This window comes from Mobula hypostoma, chromosome 8, assembly GCF_963921235.1.
Source record: "Mobula hypostoma chromosome 8, sMobHyp1.1, whole genome shotgun sequence".
Lineage (NCBI taxonomy): Eukaryota > Metazoa > Chordata > Chondrichthyes > Myliobatiformes > Myliobatidae > Mobula > Mobula hypostoma.
This window is the reverse complement of record NC_086104.1, coordinates 65,565,180-65,586,072: the sequence shown is the minus strand read 5'-3', so window position 1 is coordinate 65,586,072 and position 20,893 is coordinate 65,565,180. Positions and strand designations below refer to the sequence as shown.

At 39.9% G+C, this 20,893-nt stretch overlaps 1 protein-coding gene across 1 annotated transcript in view; it reads left to right on the top strand.

Annotated features, from left to right (window-relative positions):
* Positions 1-8,444, top strand: part of LOC134351151 (NADPH oxidase 3-like) — a 34,484-nt gene extending 26,040 nt beyond the window's left edge. The window contains exons 10-13 of the mRNA XM_063057266.1: positions 536-698; positions 1,166-1,312; positions 2,559-2,683; positions 8,318-8,444. Coding sequence (XP_062913336.1) covers positions 536-698; positions 1,166-1,312; positions 2,559-2,683; positions 8,318-8,444 — 562 coding nt within the window. The remainder of the gene's footprint in view (positions 1-535; positions 699-1,165; positions 1,313-2,558; positions 2,684-8,317) is intronic.
* Positions 8,445-20,893: the final 12,449 nt, after the last annotated feature.

Here is a 20,893-nt window from a genome sequence, read left to right as displayed (position 1 = left end):
TTGCCTGCTGAGTCCTTCCAGCATTTTGTGTGTGTTCAGTGATATACATGTCAGGGAAGATGTCTTTTGTAGACAGTTCAATGCCTAACACTTTTTGTGCTGTACTTTACAGAGATGGTTTACTTCAAACTTTTATTAGCTGTTTTGACCTTGAGTTATTCTATGTTACATAATCAAGTTTGCCTTTATTTAATTTTTTTTAAGCTGGAAATAACAAATCAGACAGCATTTGTGTGAAGAGAAACAGTCTTCATCTTGAAACATTAACTGTTACTCTTTGCATGGATTCTTCCAAACAGGTGAAGATGTCCAGAGCTTTATGTTTTTATGTCAGGTTTCCAGAATTTGCAGCTTGTTGACTCTTATGTAAAAGAGTCCATTTAATATGGAATTGTATCAGAAGTTTGAAATGTTTTATGATAAATTCCTGTTAAAGTAACTGAAGATGAAGTGTTCCAGATAGCGGTGGTGAAAATGGCGTATTCATACACATCAGGCTCCAAGCTATTATATATATATTTGATATGCTTTACAGAGTCGCAGTCGATGGTCCTTTTGGAACTGCCAGTATTGATGTGTTCTGTTATGAAGTTAGTGTGCTGATTGCAGCAGGAATTGGAGTAACCCCCTTTGCTTCTATATTGAAATCAATTTGGTTTAAGTACAGTCACCAGACTGTGATGACTAAAGTAAGACGGGTGAGTTTTGTAAATGCCTTTTTTTCATTTGAAAAGCATACTGAAAATATTATACAAATCCTCATGATAAGGCAGTGACTGAATAGTGGTCATTCAAAGCAATTGGGGAGTAGTCAGTCATATTATGCAAAGAGCACATTCTAAATGGAAAATGTGTACTAAATAATGAATAATATAGTCATGTATTATGAGCTTGTACTACCATAGTCAATGATATTTTGAGGAAAATGAGTCAATTCTGATAGATATGAAAGAAATTATTTTTGAATAAACATAGAAAACTGGAAAGTAATGTCATGAAAGAAACATAATGGAAGTTTTTTTAATGTCTTGAATAATCTTAATGCATTTTTTCCTTTCCTACAATTGCTAAATGCATGAGGGAATGTTCTGTTCTCCTCCTGAATCAATTTTCCTTTTTGAAAATTTTGAGGCTTATAGTAATGCATTTCTTTTATAAAATAAAGGTCTACTTCTATTGGATTTGCCGGGATACTCATTCATTTGAATGGTTTGCTGATCTTTTGCATTCTCTGGAAATGCAAATGATGAAGATAGGAAAGAGTCAGTTCCTAAGTTATCATATCTTTCTCACAGGCTGGGATGATTATCAAGTGAGTGAGAATTTATTGTTTCAATTTCATAACTTTTCAACAAATGTTCTCTTTAAAGATTAGTTTCCTCATGTTTATAACTGAATTGAACAGCTTCTATATAAATAATTTCAACCATACCACTTCATGGAATTTTGGACCAATCTCTTATCACTTTTCTGCTTCTCTCTGATTACAAGAATATTCTTTTAAATCTCTTGTTTTACTTTGGTCCTAATTCTATTTTCATCATTCCTCTCTCCCATCTCCATGTGATGCATCCACTGAATTCCTTCTGTTTTCATTAACCCGATTCAAATGATTATATTTTGCTTCATGTTGACTTTCTAAAACTGGTTACATCAAAGTTAACCTAAGGTTTAATATTTTTGTTAATAATTGTGTATAGAAGGATATTGCACAAGAGAAGGATCAATCAATCAAAAGAGGGCAGCATGGTAGAGTAACAGTTAGTGAAACGCTTTAGAGTGCCAGTGATCTAGATTCAAGTTCCGCGGCTAAGTATAAGAAGTTAGTACATTCTCCCCATGACTGCGTGGGTTTCCTCAAGGTGCTCTGGTTTCCTCCCATGTTCGAAAAATGTTCGGGTTAGTAGAGAGTAAGCATGCTATGTTAGCACTGGAAGCATGGCGACACTTGCGTGCTGTCCCCAGTTTATCATTGGACTCTGTTGGTCATTGATGTAAGACAACACATTTCACTGTGTGTTTCATTATTTCAATGTACATGTGACAAATAAAGCTAATCTTTAATCTGTGTCTTTCCACCCCAAAACACATCATTACCACATGCATTCTCCTGATCTTTAAACGCATTGAAAGTCTCTTGGGAAGTAATAAGAACATGTCCAAATGTAAAACTAACCATAAATTGCTGTGGAACAAGTTTTGACCGGAAACACATGGATTAGAAATGAATGGAGATTAAAAATCCATGATTTTTCGATTTGGAGCTCAACTTTGAATCTGAGCAGCCAGGTTTGATTTAATTATCTTAACAAATTTAGTAGATGGATATTTAGATGCTGGTGATAAATCAAAATGGTGAATATGGGATTTAAGAACTGAAAGCTTGGGAACTACGTGAAGTGAACCTAAATCTGAATTATATTTAATGTTGTGCTAAGGCAGTATGGTTTAATATTTTTGTTTATAATTTGATAAAGAAAAAAATAAGCTGTAAAATGTAAAACTGAAGAGCTGCAGAAAATTTGTTTTATCGTGAACTGACTGTTGTTTCCTTATAGGCTGCCCATATTGCTTTGCATTATGGAGAGAATGAAGATGTAATCACTGGACTGAAACAGAAGACTTTCTATGGTAGACCAAACTGGAACAATGAGTTCAAATACATAGCTGACAATAACCCTGGGTAAGGCCTTTCATGTTCTGATGCTTCAATATTATAATAATTTGAATGTTCAATAATTATTATGATTTTATTATAGGTTTGATCACATTTTGTAATCTACATGACAATAAAAGTGCAGCATTATAAGAGTTTCTGTACAAACAATGTGGATTTGTAAATAGGAAAAGACACTACACTGTCATCTTGTAAAGTGACAATGAGTGGATACGTACTTCAACTAATTTCTGTCAGATTGATAAATGGAACCTATATTTCCATGAGGACCAGCATGAAACAGAAATCACTTTTCGTAAAATAGTGATCAACCTTAAACTCTGTTACCAAGAATCAGATTTGATAATAGAACAAAAGCAAAGAGATTCTAGTTGAACACACAAAAGGAGAAAATAAAACTGTCTGTTTTCAAAGATTCAACTCTGTTTTCTGTAATATTTTTAAAATATGTAACTGCTATTTTGATTTCTTGCTCTAGTTGTGTATTTTACTTGTATCCATTCTCACAAACACAAGAATACTGATACTTTAAAAAAATAATAATAAAATAACCAATAATTGATCTCTGAATTGCAAAAAGTACTCTGGCAGATCTCAGATGAAAACCCAATGGCCCTCAAGGTATTTAAAAATTGGGATTGTGAACAGGATGATCTTCTTACCATCATGTAATGAGTGCAACGTTCTGAATCTTGTTCCTAGTGCATACAATGTCATAGCTCAAAATCTCCTGTCGTTAGGAAAAAAACTAACCATAAGATGATGATCGCAGTAACAAAAGAAATAATGGATGCTTGTGCTTCTTTGCGCTTTAGGATTAAGAGATGGCTTTGGAACGGAATTCCTGCATCTTACTCAACCCCTATTTTGAGTGTTATTACTAGAATTCTTCATGCACACACACACACAATTCTCAGATTAAAATATATATATGTGGGAAGATGAGGTGAAGCCATATTAGCAACAAATGATGTCTGTGATAGTGGCAACCTGTTGTACTATTAATTTGTAGGAACAAGTCAGAAACTGTTTCGTGGAAAATGGGTAGCAATGCAACTTTGATAGTGAGGTACGCTGAGGATGAAATGTCTTAATGTACAGTCAGGTTCTGCTCTTTTTTTCCCCCTGTCTTGGGAGCGTCATGTCATGCAGGAGATATACAGAGCTACTTTTTCTTTTAAATTCTGGAGAACGGAATAAAAGATGTTGTTATATTGTGCATTCTATCCCATAGTCTGAATTATGTTTGCAGTTAAACAATACTTACTATTTGACAGCAAGTGGTATTAGTTTATTAAATATTTGGTTTAGAAAATGTCCTTTTATATGGAATATCCCTAGAATTTAAGAAAACGTTGCTTGTTATTAAAGGAAATTATGTTCTTATTTGCCAAATAATCATCAATCACGTGAGGAGAGATTATAGCAGACTTTGAACCATCCCTGGTAACAGCGTTTTCTGCCTAGAAGCAGCCATGTTTAATGGATCAGGTTACACATATGTTCAATTACATTAAGGTCACTGATCTGGATTATTACTTTTCCATGAAATTTATGTAGCAACAGGATGTAAATGAGTGTGAGGTGGTACAGTTTGATCAAAATAAGGAGAACTCTTGAATAGTAAGAGTATATGGAGAAAAGTGAGAGTACAGAGAATAAAAGCACTTGCTGGATATATGCATGAAACCACTGAAAGGAGAGACAAAATAATGATTTTAAAAAGCAGTATTATTCAGTCTCACAGGCATGGAACTGAAAGACAGGGAGGTTATGTGACAATAACAAACTTGTTAGGCATTATGCTTTTTATAATGTGTCTCTGGGATATCTTCCTTTTTCCTTGACTACAACATCCACTTTACCATAGTTGATAGATCTCTAAATAAAATAATATACTTCTAATACAAATAACACTGAGAACATGAGTTGCAGAGTCCTTGAAAGTGAGTTACAGTTTGTGGAATCATTTCAGTGTTGAAATGAGTGAGGTTATCCAAGCTACTTCGGGAGCCTGATGGTTGAATAGTAAGATATGGTCCTAAATCTGGTGTTGGTCCCAAGGCTCCTGTACTTCCTTCTCAATGGAAGCAGTGAGAAGAGAGTAGGGCCTGGATGGTAGTCCTTAATGAAGGATGCTGTTTTCTTCTGGCTGTGCCCTTTACAGATATACCCAATAGTGGAGAGGGCTTTACTGGAGATGAACTGGTCTGTGTCCACCACTTTTTAATAGGCTTTTCCATTCTTGGGCATTGGTGTTTCCATACCAGGCTATGATGAGATTTGTTCAAAGGTTCATTTATTATCAAAGTATACAACTTGAAGTTCTTCTCTGGATAGCCAGGAAATCAAGAAAGAAAAGAAAGGCAGTACATGCTGGAGGAAGTACAGGACAATTATTGAAAATCTGAAGCAAAAAACAAATATCCAAAAAAAAACCTAGCAGATGGGGCAGCATCTGTGGAGAAATGTTTTTTAAAAACTGCATTTACTGAGATAATCATACCTAAAACAACGATTTTTGACACAAACAGGAAAGGCACTGTTTTTATTTAGAGATACAGTGTGGAACAGGCCCTTCCAGCCCAATGAGCTACTCTGCCCAGAAACCCACCTATTTAACCTCGCCTAATCATGGGACAGTTTTCAATGACCAATTAACCTACTAGCCTGTATGCCTTTGGAATGTGGGAGGAAACTGGAGCATTCAGAGGAAACCTATAAAGTTCTTTCATATGGAGTCAAAATTGAATTCCAAACTCCGATACCTGATATTGAAGTGTACTAATGACAAGGAAAGATTGGACAAACTTGGACTGGTTTCTCTGGAATATCAACGGCTGAGGGGCAACCTGTTCGAGTATGAGATTATGCAAGACCTAGGTAGGGCAGATAGCCAGCCAGTCTTTGCGTGATGGCATGGTCAAAGACTAGAGAAGAATACATGAGAGGGGGTACGTTTAAAGGAGAAATGCAAAGCAATTTTTTTAACACCATGTGATAAGTACCTGGAATGCACTCCCAGAAGAGGTGAGAGAGGTAGATATGACAATAACATTTAAGAGACAAAAGAAGCTACAGAGAGTTGTGGACACAGATCAACTCAGCACATCATGAAAACCAGCCTGTCTTCTATGACTGTCTATACTACTCACAGCCTCAGTAAAACAGCCACGTGAAATTTGTTAAATTTACGGCTGCAGTATATTGAAATACATGATAAATAAATATAGAGAAAAAAGACGGAGTTACCGTAAATGTGTATCTGTCTATTAAATAGTTAAGTTAAAATAAGTAGTGCAAAATAACAAGTAAAAAAAAGGTTGAGGTAGTGTTCACGGGTTAAACGTCCATTTAGAAACTGGATGGCAGAGGGGAAGAAGCTGTTCCTGAATCGCTGAGTGTGTGTCTTCAGGCTTCTGTACCTCCTTCCCGACAGTAACAGTATGAAGAGGGCATGTCGTGGGTGGTGGGGATCCTTAATGATTGATCCTGCCTTCCTAAGGCTCTGCTCCTTGAAAATGTCTTGGTTATTACGGAGGTTGGTATCCATGATAGAGCTGACTAATTCTACAAGTTTTGACAACTTACTTCAATCTTGTGCAGTAACACCACCCCCCCCCCCCCTATACCAGACAGTGATGCAGCCAGTCAGAATGCTCTCCAGGATATGTTTGTAGAAGTTTTGAAGTGTTTTAGTTGACATATCAAATCTCCTCAAACTCCTAATGAAATATAGCCACTAACTTGCCTTCTTTATGGCTGCATCAATATGTCAAATTGCTTACTCTTTCCACTTCTGATCCCTCTCTGAGGATTAGCTTGTGTTCCCATGTCATACCCTTCCTGAAGTCCACAATCAGCTCTTTGGTCTTGCTGATGTTGAGTGTAAAATTGTTAATGCGACACCACTCAATTAACTGGTATATCTCATTCCTGTATCCCCTTTTGTCACCATCTGAAATTCTGCTAACAATGACTGTATCATCAGCAAATTTATACATGCTGTTTGAGCTATGCCTAGCCACACAGTTGTGGGTGTAGAGAGAGTAGAGCAAGGGCTAAGCACGCATCCCTGCAGAGCACCAGTGAGTGAGGTGGAGATGTTATTTCCAATCTGCACAGATTGTGGTCTTCTAGTTAGAAAGTCAAAGGTAACTACCTTCCCAACTCCCCACAACACAAACATTTTCTTCTCCTCTATCCCATGGGCAGAAGATACAAAAGTCTTGCATCTAATTGTCTGCATTGCACTTTTTCTTTCTATAACACTTTACTCTACACTGTTATTGTTGTCCCCAGTATTACCTCAATGCACTGTTGCAATGAAATGATTGATATACATGGAATGCAAAACAAAACATTCACTGTGCCTCAGAACATGTGACCATAATGAAGTCAACAATAATAATAATAATGACAAGCATGAAGTGCATGGAATAGAGAGATATGTGCAGCATAGTTTTGCTTGGATCATGCTCAGCACAGACAGGGTGGTCTGAACTTCCTGTTCCTGCACAGTATTGAATCAGAATCAGGTTATTTTCACTGACATACAGTATGTTATGAAATTTGTTATTTTGTTGCAGAACAGTGCAAAACTTAAAAATTACCACACAAGTTACAAAAATAAGTAAGCTCTTCTCTGAAATGTTGACACCCGGGAACTTGAACTGCTCACCATTTCTACTGCTGACCCGTCAATGAGGACTGGTGTGTGTTCTCCTAACTTCCTTTTCTGAAGTCCACAAGCAGTTCTCAGGTTTTGCTGATGGTGAGCGTTGAGTTGTTATTACACCATTTAACCATCTGATTTATCTTGCGCCATCTTGTTGCCATCTTAGATTGTCAACAACAATGTTGTCATTGGCAAATGTATAGATGGTGCCTAGCCACACCATTCCGAGTATAGAGTGAGTAGAGCATAATTAGTCAAACACGCATCCTTGAAATAAGTCTGTTGATTGTCAGCAAGGTGTTATTACTGATCTGCACTGACTGTATCTGTCTGTGACCACTATTCTATATTCTATGTTTGATATGGTAGTCAAGCAGGCATAAACAAGCTCTTGTGTAGCATTAAAATCTGTATTGGTCTGTTGAGAATGGCAGGGGTGAAATAGGAGCTGTATTATGTCTTGGTTATTGCAAACTACAATAGGTAGTTTATGCAATATGACACAGTTTGTTCTTCTCTTTAATATTAACAGCTCTGTGCATCACCTGCTGTGTGCTATATTTGATACATCTCAGAATAGTACCCTACTAGAAGCATGAATTGAATGTGGTGCATTCAGTCATATAATTAGTTCACAGGATGTTTCCTATGATACGGCTGAATCTCACTCAACAGAAACTATAGTCCAAGGTTTAATGTAGCAAAGAAATGACCAGACAGTGTGTATTTCATTGACTTTGTACTTGATAGATAACTGGTGCTATTCTGTATGAAACAAGTGATTGTATTCTGATGGCAGCTGGGTGCAATGATGTACTGGGCTGCTTTTGCAAGTCTTTTTTGTAATACTTCAGTAACTTGTCTTTAATAGTTTCTGATCTGAAAATACAACTTTGAATGCTAACCATAGAAGAATACAAGATGTCTTTGTTCTGAATTGTCTTTTATTGCCTCTTACACAGGTCCAGCATTGGTGTGTTCTTCTGTGGACCTAAAGACCTTTCTAATATCCTGCATAAAATGTGTAATTACTATTCGTCTCTTAATCCCCAAGGTGTTCAGTTCTACTACAATAAAGAGAACATCTAAAATAAACCCAGCTTTCAACAAGTGATTATACTCCAGGTTGGCTTAAATCCATACAGCTAAATTATATTATCCCTGCAGTTGGTTGATTGTCTTGCAACGAGATTAAAAATACAGAAATGTGATAATTGTATTATGTGCTATGTTACATAATTGCATTTAAGCTTTTTTAAGTTGAAACAATACTATGAATATACATAAATAAGTATACAATAAAAATCTCACAAATTATTTAAAAAATGGCCTTTTCCTTTCTCTGGTATAAATATGACTTGAACATAATTTGCTGGTATCACACTCCTCTAATCAAATATTGCTAAATGAAGTTGAGGGATTATTAAAAATGGCAGCTATTCTATGTGTCCAAAGTCTACCCGGACTCTTCGGTGATGTAGTTGATGCTGTCATCTACATTAATATACCAGGATATTATATACATACTAAATAAGTTTATACACTTTAATAAATATAAATATTAAATAACGATGAAATTACTGTATCATGAGTAGCATTTAGGGCTGAAGCACACAAAGGAAATTGATTGGGTTTTGGAGGCCATTGTCAGTGCCAGCATATTGAAACAAGTGTGCCTTAGGACAATTTCCTCATCAAAGGCTTTGGAGATAATTGCACAGCTACATACAGTCCCACAGAAAAATGGAGCTATCCAAAGTTGTGCTTGTTAGATGCACGAGTACACATACTGCGTATACGTGCATGGGAGTGCCTCTGCAATAATTCATGAAAACAAGTAAAAGGAGAGTTAGAGTTGAGCAATAAACACTGGTATTATTTACAACATTTGAATCTCACAAATGAATATTAAAAATATGAAAGCAAATATGTGGAAAAATAAGTAGAACATGGTGAAGGTAACATGGAAATGAGACAAGAAGGGCTTGAACAGGGTGATAGCATAACAACAAAATCCTGTATTTGCACATTGCCCTCGAAGTGGGAAAACATTCTTATCCAACTCACAGGAACTTTACCAGAGTTTTCCCCAATCCACATTAGGTATGAGCACAATTGATCAGAGGCCTGGCAGGTTTTGTGGACAATAGTATGTAAAATGGTTTAGGGAATCATTTGCAAAGCTTAGAATTTAGGTAGCTAAAGGCATTTAAACTTGGGGATATGCAAGAGACCATGACTGGATAGCACAAAAAGTTCTGGGTTAGCAAAGATGGGAAGGAATGATCAGTTGAAAGCAAGACAATGTCTTAGAAATGAATTACTACTAGACTGAGAGTCAATATAGGTCATGGAGCATGGTGTATGAATGAACAGGAATTACTGTAATTTAGGATATGGGTGACAGCACAATGGAAATTTACATGGGGTCAAGGATAGGGCGTTGACTAGGAAAGAATTCAAGTGGTGAAATTCAAAGGCAACAAGGCAGGAATGAAGGTTTCAATGGTAGATAAAATGAAGACAGAAGGCAAAACATCATTAAACACTGTACATCTTTGTCAGTTCATAGCTTATCAAATCCATGTAGAAAGAAGTGATCTCTACTTTTTTTTGTTAAAATATGAGTGGCTGATACCAGACTTATGGCTCTAGAATATGTTTTGTAAATGAAGAAGCTTCTCTGAACATATTTAGGCAGGCACATGTAAAAAATCTATTCTGTATCCATTTCTCCTACGTTTATGATCAAGATAGAGTGAATAGTGGACTGCCCTACACAACTTTTGCCAAAAAGGGACTTTGATGATTTTTTTATTTGAAGAACCAAATGAGTTGGTGATGACATACCAAGTTAAAATACAGCTTGCATCCTGAACTCTCAAAGCTGACTTTGATGACTGATTCTCTACTTACATTTTGGTAGCTGATAAAACATTGGAGTGGGACTGGAGCATTCTCCTGCTCAAACTCCATGAGATCTGGCTAATTGTATCTTAATTGTGTTTACCTACCTTTACTCTTGAATAGAGCTGCCTAAAAAAAGTTATAAAATTTAGTTCTGAAATTTTCTATTGACATAGCCTCTACAGTTTTGTGCAAATAAATACTTGCTGACATCATCCTGAATAATCTAACAGTAATTTTAAGATTATGTCTAATGGAGCCATTGTTCTGAACTCTCCTACTTGAGGAAATAGCTTATTTGTATCTACTTTATCAAAGCCTATTATTGTCAAAAGCACCTTGATCATCTCATTTCTACTCGTATACTGTACTTAAGCACGTGCAACTGGCCCTAAATTAATCCCCATTAGCTCTCTGTGTCATTTTGATGAATCTGCACTACCCTCAGCTTGAGTTTTTTCAGATGTGTTTAGTCCAGAACTGAACTGTGTTCCAGATGAAATGTGATTATAAAACTGTGGAATAATATTCATCTTTTTCTATTTTCACCCCCATGGAATGAAAGTTAATACCATATTAATCTAAATTAAGTCTTTTGCTTTTTAGCAATTTCTGTAACTGGGCAATTAAATTTTTTAAAAAACCTTTTCTATGGTTCTTGTACTTTGCCATTTTGAATTCCACCTGTCACACTTTTGCCCACTATCAATGTCTCTTTGCAATTTAAAACTTATTTGTCCAGTTAAAATTTCACATATGACAACAGTGACTAAAGTTCAAATGCAAGTAATTGGCCATTATAAACACAAGAAAATATACAGATGCTGGAAATCCAAAGCAACACACACAAAATACTGGAGGAACTCAGCAGGTCAGACAGCATCAACAGAAATGAATAGATAGTTGATATTTTGGGCTGAGACCCTTCTTCAGGTCTGAGAAGGAAGGGGGAAGCTGCCACAATAAAAAGGTGCGATGAGGGGAAGAAGGCTAGCAGGAAGGTGATAGATGGAGCCAGGTGGGTGGGAAAGGTCAAGGGCTGGAGTAGGAGGAATCTGATAGGTGAGAGTATCATAGGAGGAGGGGACCCGGGGGGGGGGAAGTAATAGGTGAGAAGTGGTAAAAGTTAGGGTGGGAAATAGAGGAAGTCATTGGGGGGGGGAAATCATTTACTGGAAGGAGAAATTGTTATTCATACCATCAAGTATCGCTCCTCCATCCTGAGGGTGGCCTCATCTCGATCCAGCATGTTGAAACGAGAATCAGAATTAAAATGTTTGGCCAGCAGGGAGTCCTGGTTGTGGCGGATTATGGTGGAGGTGCTCAACGAAGCAGTTCCCCAATTTACGATAGGTCTCATCAATGGGGAGGAGGTTGCATCAGGAGCGCTGGACATAATAGACAACTTCAGCAGATCTGCAGGTGAAGTGTTACCTCACCTGGAAGGACTGCCTGGAGCTCTGAATGGAGGTGAGGGAGGATGTGCATGGGCAGGTGAGGCACTTGGTTGCACGCAAGGATAAGTGCCAGGAGGGAGATTATTGGAAAGGACAAATGGACAAGAGAATAATGTGTTGGGTGCAGAGGCTGGTGGGGTGGTAGGTAAGAACAAGAGAAACTCTATCACTATTAAGGCGGCTGGAAGATGGGGTGAGCGTGGATGTATGGGAAATGGAGGAGGTGTGGGTGAGGGTAGCATCAATAGTGGAGGGAAGGAAACCCTACCCTTTAAAGAAGGAGGACATTTCTGATGTCCTGGCATGGAAAGCCACATCCTGGGAACAGATGCAGTAGAGGCGAAGAAACTGAGAAAAGGGAATAGCATTTTTGTAGAATCTAGGGGTGGGAAGAAGTATAGTTGAGATAACCGTGGGAATCAGTAGGTTTATAAAAGATGTCAGTTGACAGTTTGTCTCCAGAGATGGAGACAGAGAGGTCGAGAAAGGGGAGGGGGGTTTCAGCGATAGACCAAGAGAATTTAAGGACAGGATGGAAGGCCATTATGGGATGCCGTGAGTATTGTTGGATTTGTTCTGGGATATTCCTTAGAATATTTATTATAGTCTTTTCAAACTTATGTCAGTTGTAAGGCCTGGCTTGCTCTGAATACTAGACTTAGGAGCATTAAATATGGTCAAAAATCCTGCGTCCACTCAGGATTCACGCAAATTTACAGCAAAGAGGGAAGACTCGGGTCATTATATCAAAACTGGATTTTGATATAATCCCACGTCCCGGCTATTGAGACCCAGCCATCCAAGTGATGACTATACTCAATTAAATTCTACAAATCATTAGATTCCTGGTACTTTTACACATCCTGAACTGCACACTTGAAGCTTTAAGAAACTAACTCCAAAGGCTTTGGAACAGAAGCATTAAATCTAATTGGTCCTTACCATTTTATTTTTAAAATTTTGGTTGTTTGATTCTGTATGCTAATTGATTTTTGAGCAAATGCAATGTAGTTGATTAATGACTCTCAGTTGTTCATTTGCATTTCTCTCTTGATGTTTCTAATTGCATGATATATAGAATTACTTAGTAGATGTAGCACTACGATTCCAATCCAACTTAATCATTGATAAGGTCATAGAGGCTGGTATATGCAGAAGTTACAAAAGAGAAGTTAAAATGAGTAATGAAGCAGAGATCTAGAATAATACAGATCCATAATTCCTTGAAAGTGACATCACAGATAGGGTTTTAAAAGAGAGATTCAGCTCATTGGTGTTGTATATTTAATAGGTTTGAATAGGTACATTTAATGTCACAGAAATGTATACAATATACATCTTGAAATTCTTTCCGCCATTTGAGCAATATCATAAATACATTGTTTGATTAAGCATTCTTGTTCATTTAAGTAATTCATTACAGATTGTACGTAAAAGTATGTGAATGGCATACTTCATCACGCCACCCCATCATATGTGCAGTCCTCACTAAAAGGAAAGAAATGAAGTATACATGCATCTCACGGGTCCCATTGTTTTTCTTTCAAATAGTTTTATGTCTTGGAGTTACAAAACATAACAGTGGCAATAGGAAAGTCTTAAACCAGAGACAACTACCTACCTGCTGAAGCATAGCAAGACATTTGAGTTTTTTTTAAAAAGTGCAGCGAGATGTTTGAGTTAAAGAAATAGATGGCTGTCTACATTGCAAAGACAGACATGTAACATTGCACAAGAAGTAACTGGAATGTGTAACAAATGAAATAGCCAATGAAAAGCGAATGCCAGTTTTGTAGAGTGCTTGGAGTGGAAAAGCATACAGTTTTCTAAGAAGTTTGACTACTCCAACCAAACCAGCCGTAATGAGCTCTGCTGATATTGTGAAAATAATGCAGGAACACTTGGAACCAAAACCACTGTTGATTGCAGAATGCATTAGGTTTCATAAGTAACATCAAAAGGAAGTTGTCTGAGCATTGTCAGTTTGGTGATAGGCTTAATGATGCACTAAGAGATTGTTTATTTTGTGGAATCTTACAAGAAAATATTCAAAAATAGCTCCTAATTAAAACAAAACTCATGTTTAAAAGAGCAGTTAGAATCACTGTATCAATGGGAGTAGCAGAGACACAGTCGAGCTGTAGTCAGAAATTAAAGTGAGCGTGAACAAAATTGCAATGTCTGGATGAAGGCCTGCCTGGCCAAAAACTGTGTAACCTTTATGACAGGCACCTACATACACTAGACCACTGCGGGTTTAAAGGTGAAATTTGCAGAAAATGCAACAAAGTAGGACACGTACAAAGAGTAGGTCGGACAGACAAAAATAAATGGACTGTACAGGGAAAAGATAAAGATAAAAAGGCAAATTGCAGTTTCAAAAAGCACCAATCTACATCTGATAATGGCAAAAGTGACACAGGACTGGGTAGTCTTGAGATTTATATTGTGAAAACCAACAAGAGACAAGCAATATGGCTTACACCAGAAGTGAATGGCAAATTAATTGAAGCGGAATTCGACACTGTCTTGGTTGTTCCAGTCATTTCAGTTTGAATGGCATTTCATAGATACTGAACCGAAGCCTGCAGATACCCAACTAAGAAAATATACTGAAGAAGAGGTAACTCCTGTGAGAGTGGCATTCATAACCATGAAATACAACAACCAACAAGCCAACTGGGCTTGTATGTGGTTAAAAATAGACAGAGGATTGAGGGGTTGTGAGTGGCTGAGAAAACTACAGCTTGACTGGAGGTGAATTCACCAGTTCCAAGCCACATGCCCTGCAATAAAGTGAATTACAAAAGGTACTGGATTATGTCACAGAAGTGTTCATGGATGGCATTGGAAAACTCAAACATATCAAGGGGAAAATTGTGTTAAGTGAAAGGGTCACACCCAAGTTTTACAAAGCTCACCCGATTCCTTATACCATCCATAATAAAGTAGCCAGTGAGCTAGAACAGATGGAGGCTGAAGGAATTCATTCCAAGGTTGAGTGGAGCCCCTGGGCAACACTAGTTGTTCCAGAAGCCACAAAAAATTAGTCTGTCAGAAGCTGTGGTGATTTTAAGGTTGTCATCAACCCAGTACTGAAAATAGATCAATATCCTCTGCCCAGGATAGAGGATATCTTTGCAAACCTTTCTGGAAGAAAACACTTCAGCAAAGTGGCTTACCTACAGATGGAGATGGAAGAAGAGTCCAAAACATTTCTCACCATAAATAGTCACACAAGGCTTATTTTTGGAGTAGCATCTGTACTTGCACTCTGGCTGAAAGCAATGGACCAGGTACTGCAAGGCTGCCTAGGCACTCAGTGTTACCTGGATGGCACCATTGTTAGCAGTAAGGATGACAAGGAACAGCTCCAAAATCTTAAGACAGTGTTGAAAAGATTAGAAGATTATGGGTTCAGAGCTTGGTGCAACAAGTATGAATTCTTTAAGCCAAGCATCACTTACTGTGATCACACCATTGACGCACAAGTGTGGAACAAATGTGCTGAGAAAATCCAAGCAGTGGAGGATGCCCCAAGGCTAAAGGATGTGTCACAGTTGCGATCCTTTGTAGGATTTGCCAGTTACTGTAACAGGTTCCTGCCAAACCTGGCCACTCTGGTACAGCCCTTGAACTCTTTACTATAGACTGGGAAGAAGTGGCAATGGATGTAACAGTGTGAAGTTGCTTTCCAAAAGACAAAAGAAAGGCTGATGTCAGACAATGTTCTCACACATTATGATCCACACCATCTAGCAAAGCCTGCCTCTGATGCCTCGCCTTATGTTATAGGTGCAGTCATATCTGGGTGATGTTAGTGAATATCCCAGAGCCTTTGCATCACGTTCCCTTACCTATGCAGAGAAAAATTAAGCACAGATTGACAGAGAGGCCTTGAGTCTGGTCTGGGGTGTAAAAAGTTTCAACCAGTACTTGTATAGGAGAGAGTTTACACTCGGTACTAATCATCAACCACTAGTGTCCATTTTCAATCCACAAATGCAGAGGTGGGTTCTGTTTGCTGAAGTGTGCTGACTGGCTGGGCTGCATTATGCCAGTGCCGATGCCTATGAGTGGAAAATCCGACAAAAGATTTGGCCCAGTACATCATGGGTAAAACACTCTCAACCGTTGGGCACATCTACATGAAACATTGCCGTAGAAAGGCAGTATGCATCGTCAAAGATCTTCACAACCCAGACCATGTTCTTTTCTCGCTGCTGCCATCGGGTGGAAGGTGCCTCAGAACTCACACCACCAGGTTCAAGAACGGTTATTACCCCCTCAACCATCAGTCTCCTGAACAAAAGGGGATAACCATGCATTCTACTTATGGTGTTCCCATAACCAATGGTCTCACTTTAAGGACTCTGTCTCTTGTTACTTCATGCTGGTTATTTATTGCTATTTATTTATATCTGCATTTGCACAGCTTGTTGTCCACTGATTCTGCTTGGATTTCCAGCATCTGCAGATTTTCTCTTGTTACTGTTCTATATGCCTGCAGATAAAGAATACGCTGATAAATTTTACTTTGAACTTTGTTTCTTGGCGGATACAATTAAAAGATCAAATTCAAGAGGACAACTCATCATGCAAATGTTGATGGATTGTCCCATTTGTCATTGGAAAAGGAAATACCTGAAAAATTTACAAGAAGTACACTCCTCTGGACATATTCTCCCAAGTGCAAATCAAAAGTTTCCCTATTTTAGCAGAGATGATCCAAAGGGAAACCACAAAAGACCCTACACTGTGTCAGGTCTACATGGCAACCCAAGCATGCATATCTGGAATGTGCAGCAGAAATCGTAGTTCCCCCATTTTTACTAGCACCAGGACGAAGTTGCCCTTGACTTCCGGTAGGACGATGGTGCACACGAACTCAGCAGCCTCTGGGAGGCCTACCAAAGGTGCTTTTCTCTTTGTAAAATTTGTTTTATGTGATCCAAAGACAAACCTACTCAGGGCTATTGCATCAGTGAATTGCTCGTTGATCAGAGTAGCTGGACTGGTGGCGGAGAAGGAACCTGCCAAGGTCTTGAAGGGGCCGGCTGAAGCCAAGATAGTGGAGAAGGAGCTGGCTGAGGTGTTGAAGAGGCTGCCCTAGGCTGGGATGATGGAGAAGGAGCTGGCTGAGGTGTTGAAGAGGCTGCCCTAGGCTGGGATGATAGGGAAGGAGCTGGCTGAGGTGTTGAAGGGGCTGACCTAGGCTGGGATGATGGAGAAGGAGCCGGCCGAGACGTTGAAGGGACTGGCCTAGGCTGGGATGATGGAGAAGGAGCCGGCCGAGATGTTGAAGGGACTGGCCTAGGCTGGGATGATGGAGAAGGAGCCAGCCAAGGTGTTCAAGAGTCTGGCCTAGGCTGGCATGATGGAGAAGGAGCCGGCCGAGGTGTTCAAGAGTCTGGTCTAGGCTGGGATGATGGAGAAGGAGCTGGCTGAGGTGTTGAAGGGGCTGGCCAAGACTGGGATGATGGAGAAGGAGCCGGCCGAGGTGTTCAAGAGTCTGGCCTAGGCTGGGATGATGGAGAAGAAGCCGGCCGAGGTGTTCAAGAATCTGGCCAAGGCTGGGATGATGGAGAAGGAGCTGGCCGAGGTGTTCAAGAGTCTGGCCTAGGCTGGGATGATGGAGAAGGAGCCGGCCAAGATGTTGAAGGGGCTGGCCTAGGCTGGGATGATGGAGAAGGAGCCAGCCGAGGTGCTGAAGGGGCTGGCCTAGGCTGGGATGATGGAGAAGGAGCTGGCTGAGGTGTTGAAGGGGCTGGCCTAGGCTGGGATGATGGAGAAGGAGACAGCCGAGGTGTTGAAGAGGCTGGCCTAGGCTGGGATGATGGAGAAGGAGACAGCCGAGGTGTTGAAGGGGCTAGCCTAAGCTCGGATGGTAGGGAAGGAGCTATTCAGGATATCGGAGGAGCCCACCGATGTGTCGGAGGAGCTGGTTTGGGTTCAGAGGAACTGACCTGGCTGCAGGCTGTGTTGTGGCATGCTACGTGGAAGCATCAAAGTTGGTGCAGTACATCCAAGGGAGATTGCCTCGAGCATTTCACTTGCAATCATAAGACTCTGTTGGACAGTGATAATGTAAGTTGCCGCAGGCCTGTTACCCTTGTCTGGTGGAGGGACATTCCACATGGGAGCAGTGTAGTCTCTGTTGTAGCAAGAACTAGGCCACAAGCCTCGGGGTTGGCCTGCTGCTGCAGACCAGATGAGCGACGCAGAAGCACTAGTACAGCATGTTTGAGCTCAGTTGAGGTCTGGCCTCACCCATTAGTGTTGCCCTCCTCTGTTCAAGTAGTGAAATGTCAGTCTGGATTGCACGCACCTGTACACGTTGGAATTTATACCCTCGATTGCTGGATATTGTTGCTCAGGGTCTTGGATGATATATATATGGCTTTTTTTTGAATGAATGTGCTTCTTTGAATTTGTTACTTGCTTTTTTTGAATGTCCACTTGCTATTTTTGAACGTTTTGCACCTTGGCCGCGGAGGAACACTGTCTTGTTCAGCTATATCTATGTAAGGTTTGAATGATCATTAAACTTGATTTGATTTGATTTGATTTGATTTTTTCTGAAGTTGCTTTATGTGGGGATTGAGAGTTGGTGTACCATCCAAGCTGTGAGTTAAAGTGTTGGAGGAGCTACATGTCAGTCATCTAGGTATGGTCAAAATGGAAGCATGGGCTCGAAGCTTTATCAAGTGGCCTGGAATAGATCAGCAGATTGAGGTGCTTGCCATGCACTGGTCAGGATGCCAACACATCCAGAAAATGCCAACAACAGCGCCTCTCCTTCCCTGGGAATGTCCTGCATTGCTCTGGCAGAGGATTCATGTGGATTTTTCCAGACCATTCATGGACACAAATTTCTTCATAGGAGTGGGTGCAGCTACAAAATGGCCTCCAATCCACTGTAGACGTGTTGCGAAGCCTCTTCTCAAGAGCTGGTATTCCAGAACAGTTGGTCAGTGAAAGTGCACCACAGTTTGTTGCAGAACAGTTTCAGTCATTCCTGAAAGTGAATGGAATAAGACATATTATATTCACCCCAGACCACCCAGCTATAAAAGGCTTGGTGGAAAGGTTTGTCCAGAGCCTAGCCTTTTGGCAATGCCAGCAGAACACACTACACTGATACTGAATCAGTAGCTCGCTAATTTCATCATTGCATATCGCAATGCAGCACACTCCACAATGAACAACTCAACAGCTATGCTGTACCTGGGTCATCCTTTGCATTCACGCTTGGATCTCCTCAAACCCAATCTCAGAAGGAATATGCAGGACAAACAGCTGAGACAAATTGAAGGCTCCTTCCTTGGCAGTCCTGACAAGGGATCAAAAGTGGGTACTGGGAAAGATTAAGGACGGCACTGACCACTCTGCAACACAGTGGATATCGTGTCTGATGTCATCTGGAGATGACACATAGATGAGTTGAGGAGAACAGAGTCAATCGTTGGAGAAGAAAGTTGTCCAAGGCTGAGAGAACCACTTCATGCAATCCCAGAGTCAACTCCTACAAACACCACGGAGAATGCCCCAGAACCCGAGATTGTCTCACAGCCTCAAGTCTCACCTGCCAAACAGAGTGACACCGCCCCCAACAGGAAAAATGTTATCCCACAAGAGTAAGGAATCCTCCACAACGATGAAATCTTTAGGCCTGAATGGGAAATTTAAAATATGTTACGCTGTGGACGTCAACATAGTAGTTGTATTATATCGTATACTGATCATATATATAAATATATAAAGTTGAGATGTATTCTATACTGAGTTGTGGTGTATAGCTAAACAGGGAGTTGGGTTGTGTATTTAATATTTCAGCAATATTTGAATAATTTTGTAGAGATATTATTTAACCAAGTTTTCTTGTTTGTTTAAATAATTCATGATGGGCTATATGTAAAAGGACATGAATGGTATGTCATCTCGCCACCTCATCATATGTGTGTGCCTCGCTAAAAGTAAAAAGGAAATTTACATGCGTCTCTTGGACTCTTTTGTTTTTCTTTCAAGTAGTTTTAGTTAACTTTCAGTCCATGGGTGTGAAAATAGAAAGAGATGAATATTATTCCACAGTTTTATGATTAGATTTCACCTGAAGCACAATTCAATTCTGGGCTAAACTCATCTGAAAAAAACTCAAGCAGTTTAGGGCGGTGCAGATTCAGGATGGATGAAGGGTCTCAGCCTGAAACGTTGACTGTTTATTCTTTTCCATAGATGCTGCTGGCCTGCTGAATTCCTCCAGCATTGTGCGTGCGTTGCTTGCATTTCCGCGTCTGCAGATTTTCTTGTATTTGGCAATTACCTAGGATAGGATCTGTTCCACAATCTATTCCAGCTGCTACCATCTGGGAAGCAGTACCGTAGCATAAAAGCCAGGACCAACAGGATACGGGACAGCTTCTTCCGCCACCAGGCTATCAGACTGATGAACTCACGCTGATTTGAGTGTATTTCTATGTTACATTGACTGTTCTATTTATTATAAATTATTATAAGGTAAACTCAATATAATCCACCAAAGTTGCTGGTGAACGCAGCAGGCCAAGCAGCATCTATAGGAAGAGGCGCAGTCGACGTTTCAGGCCGAGACCCTTTGTTAGTCCTGACGAAGGGTCTCGGCCTGAAACGTTGACTGCGCCTCTTCCTATAGATGCTGCTTGGCCTGCTGCGTTCACCAGCAACTTTGATGTATGTTGCTTGAATTTCCAGCATCTGCAGAATTCTTGTTGTTTTCAATATAATCCACATTCAGCAGCGAGCAGGGTCTCCTCTTGCTTGTAATGATGAGCGTGGTACTTGGAGAGGAAAGGTGTAAAGAGATACTGGCCTAGTTTAGACAATCGGGAGTAGTATACCTGGGCATCATGGTTGGCATGACAAAGTGTCTGTTTCTGTGCCTCATGGGATCTGCCATACATTTTGTTAGAAATATAGTACTGTAAAATTCCAAAGAGAATGGGGTTATCCAATCCCATCACCAGGAAAAAAAATCGGCAGTTAAAAGGAAAACACCAAGCCATACACAACCCACAACAACCATGGCGAAAGTACAAAATCCGCCCTCCCCGCCACTGCACATGCGCCCTGGTACTCCCGCCCATCGACGCGGTCTGAGGCTGTGATTGGAGAGTGTTGTACCGCCCTCTGTTCTGA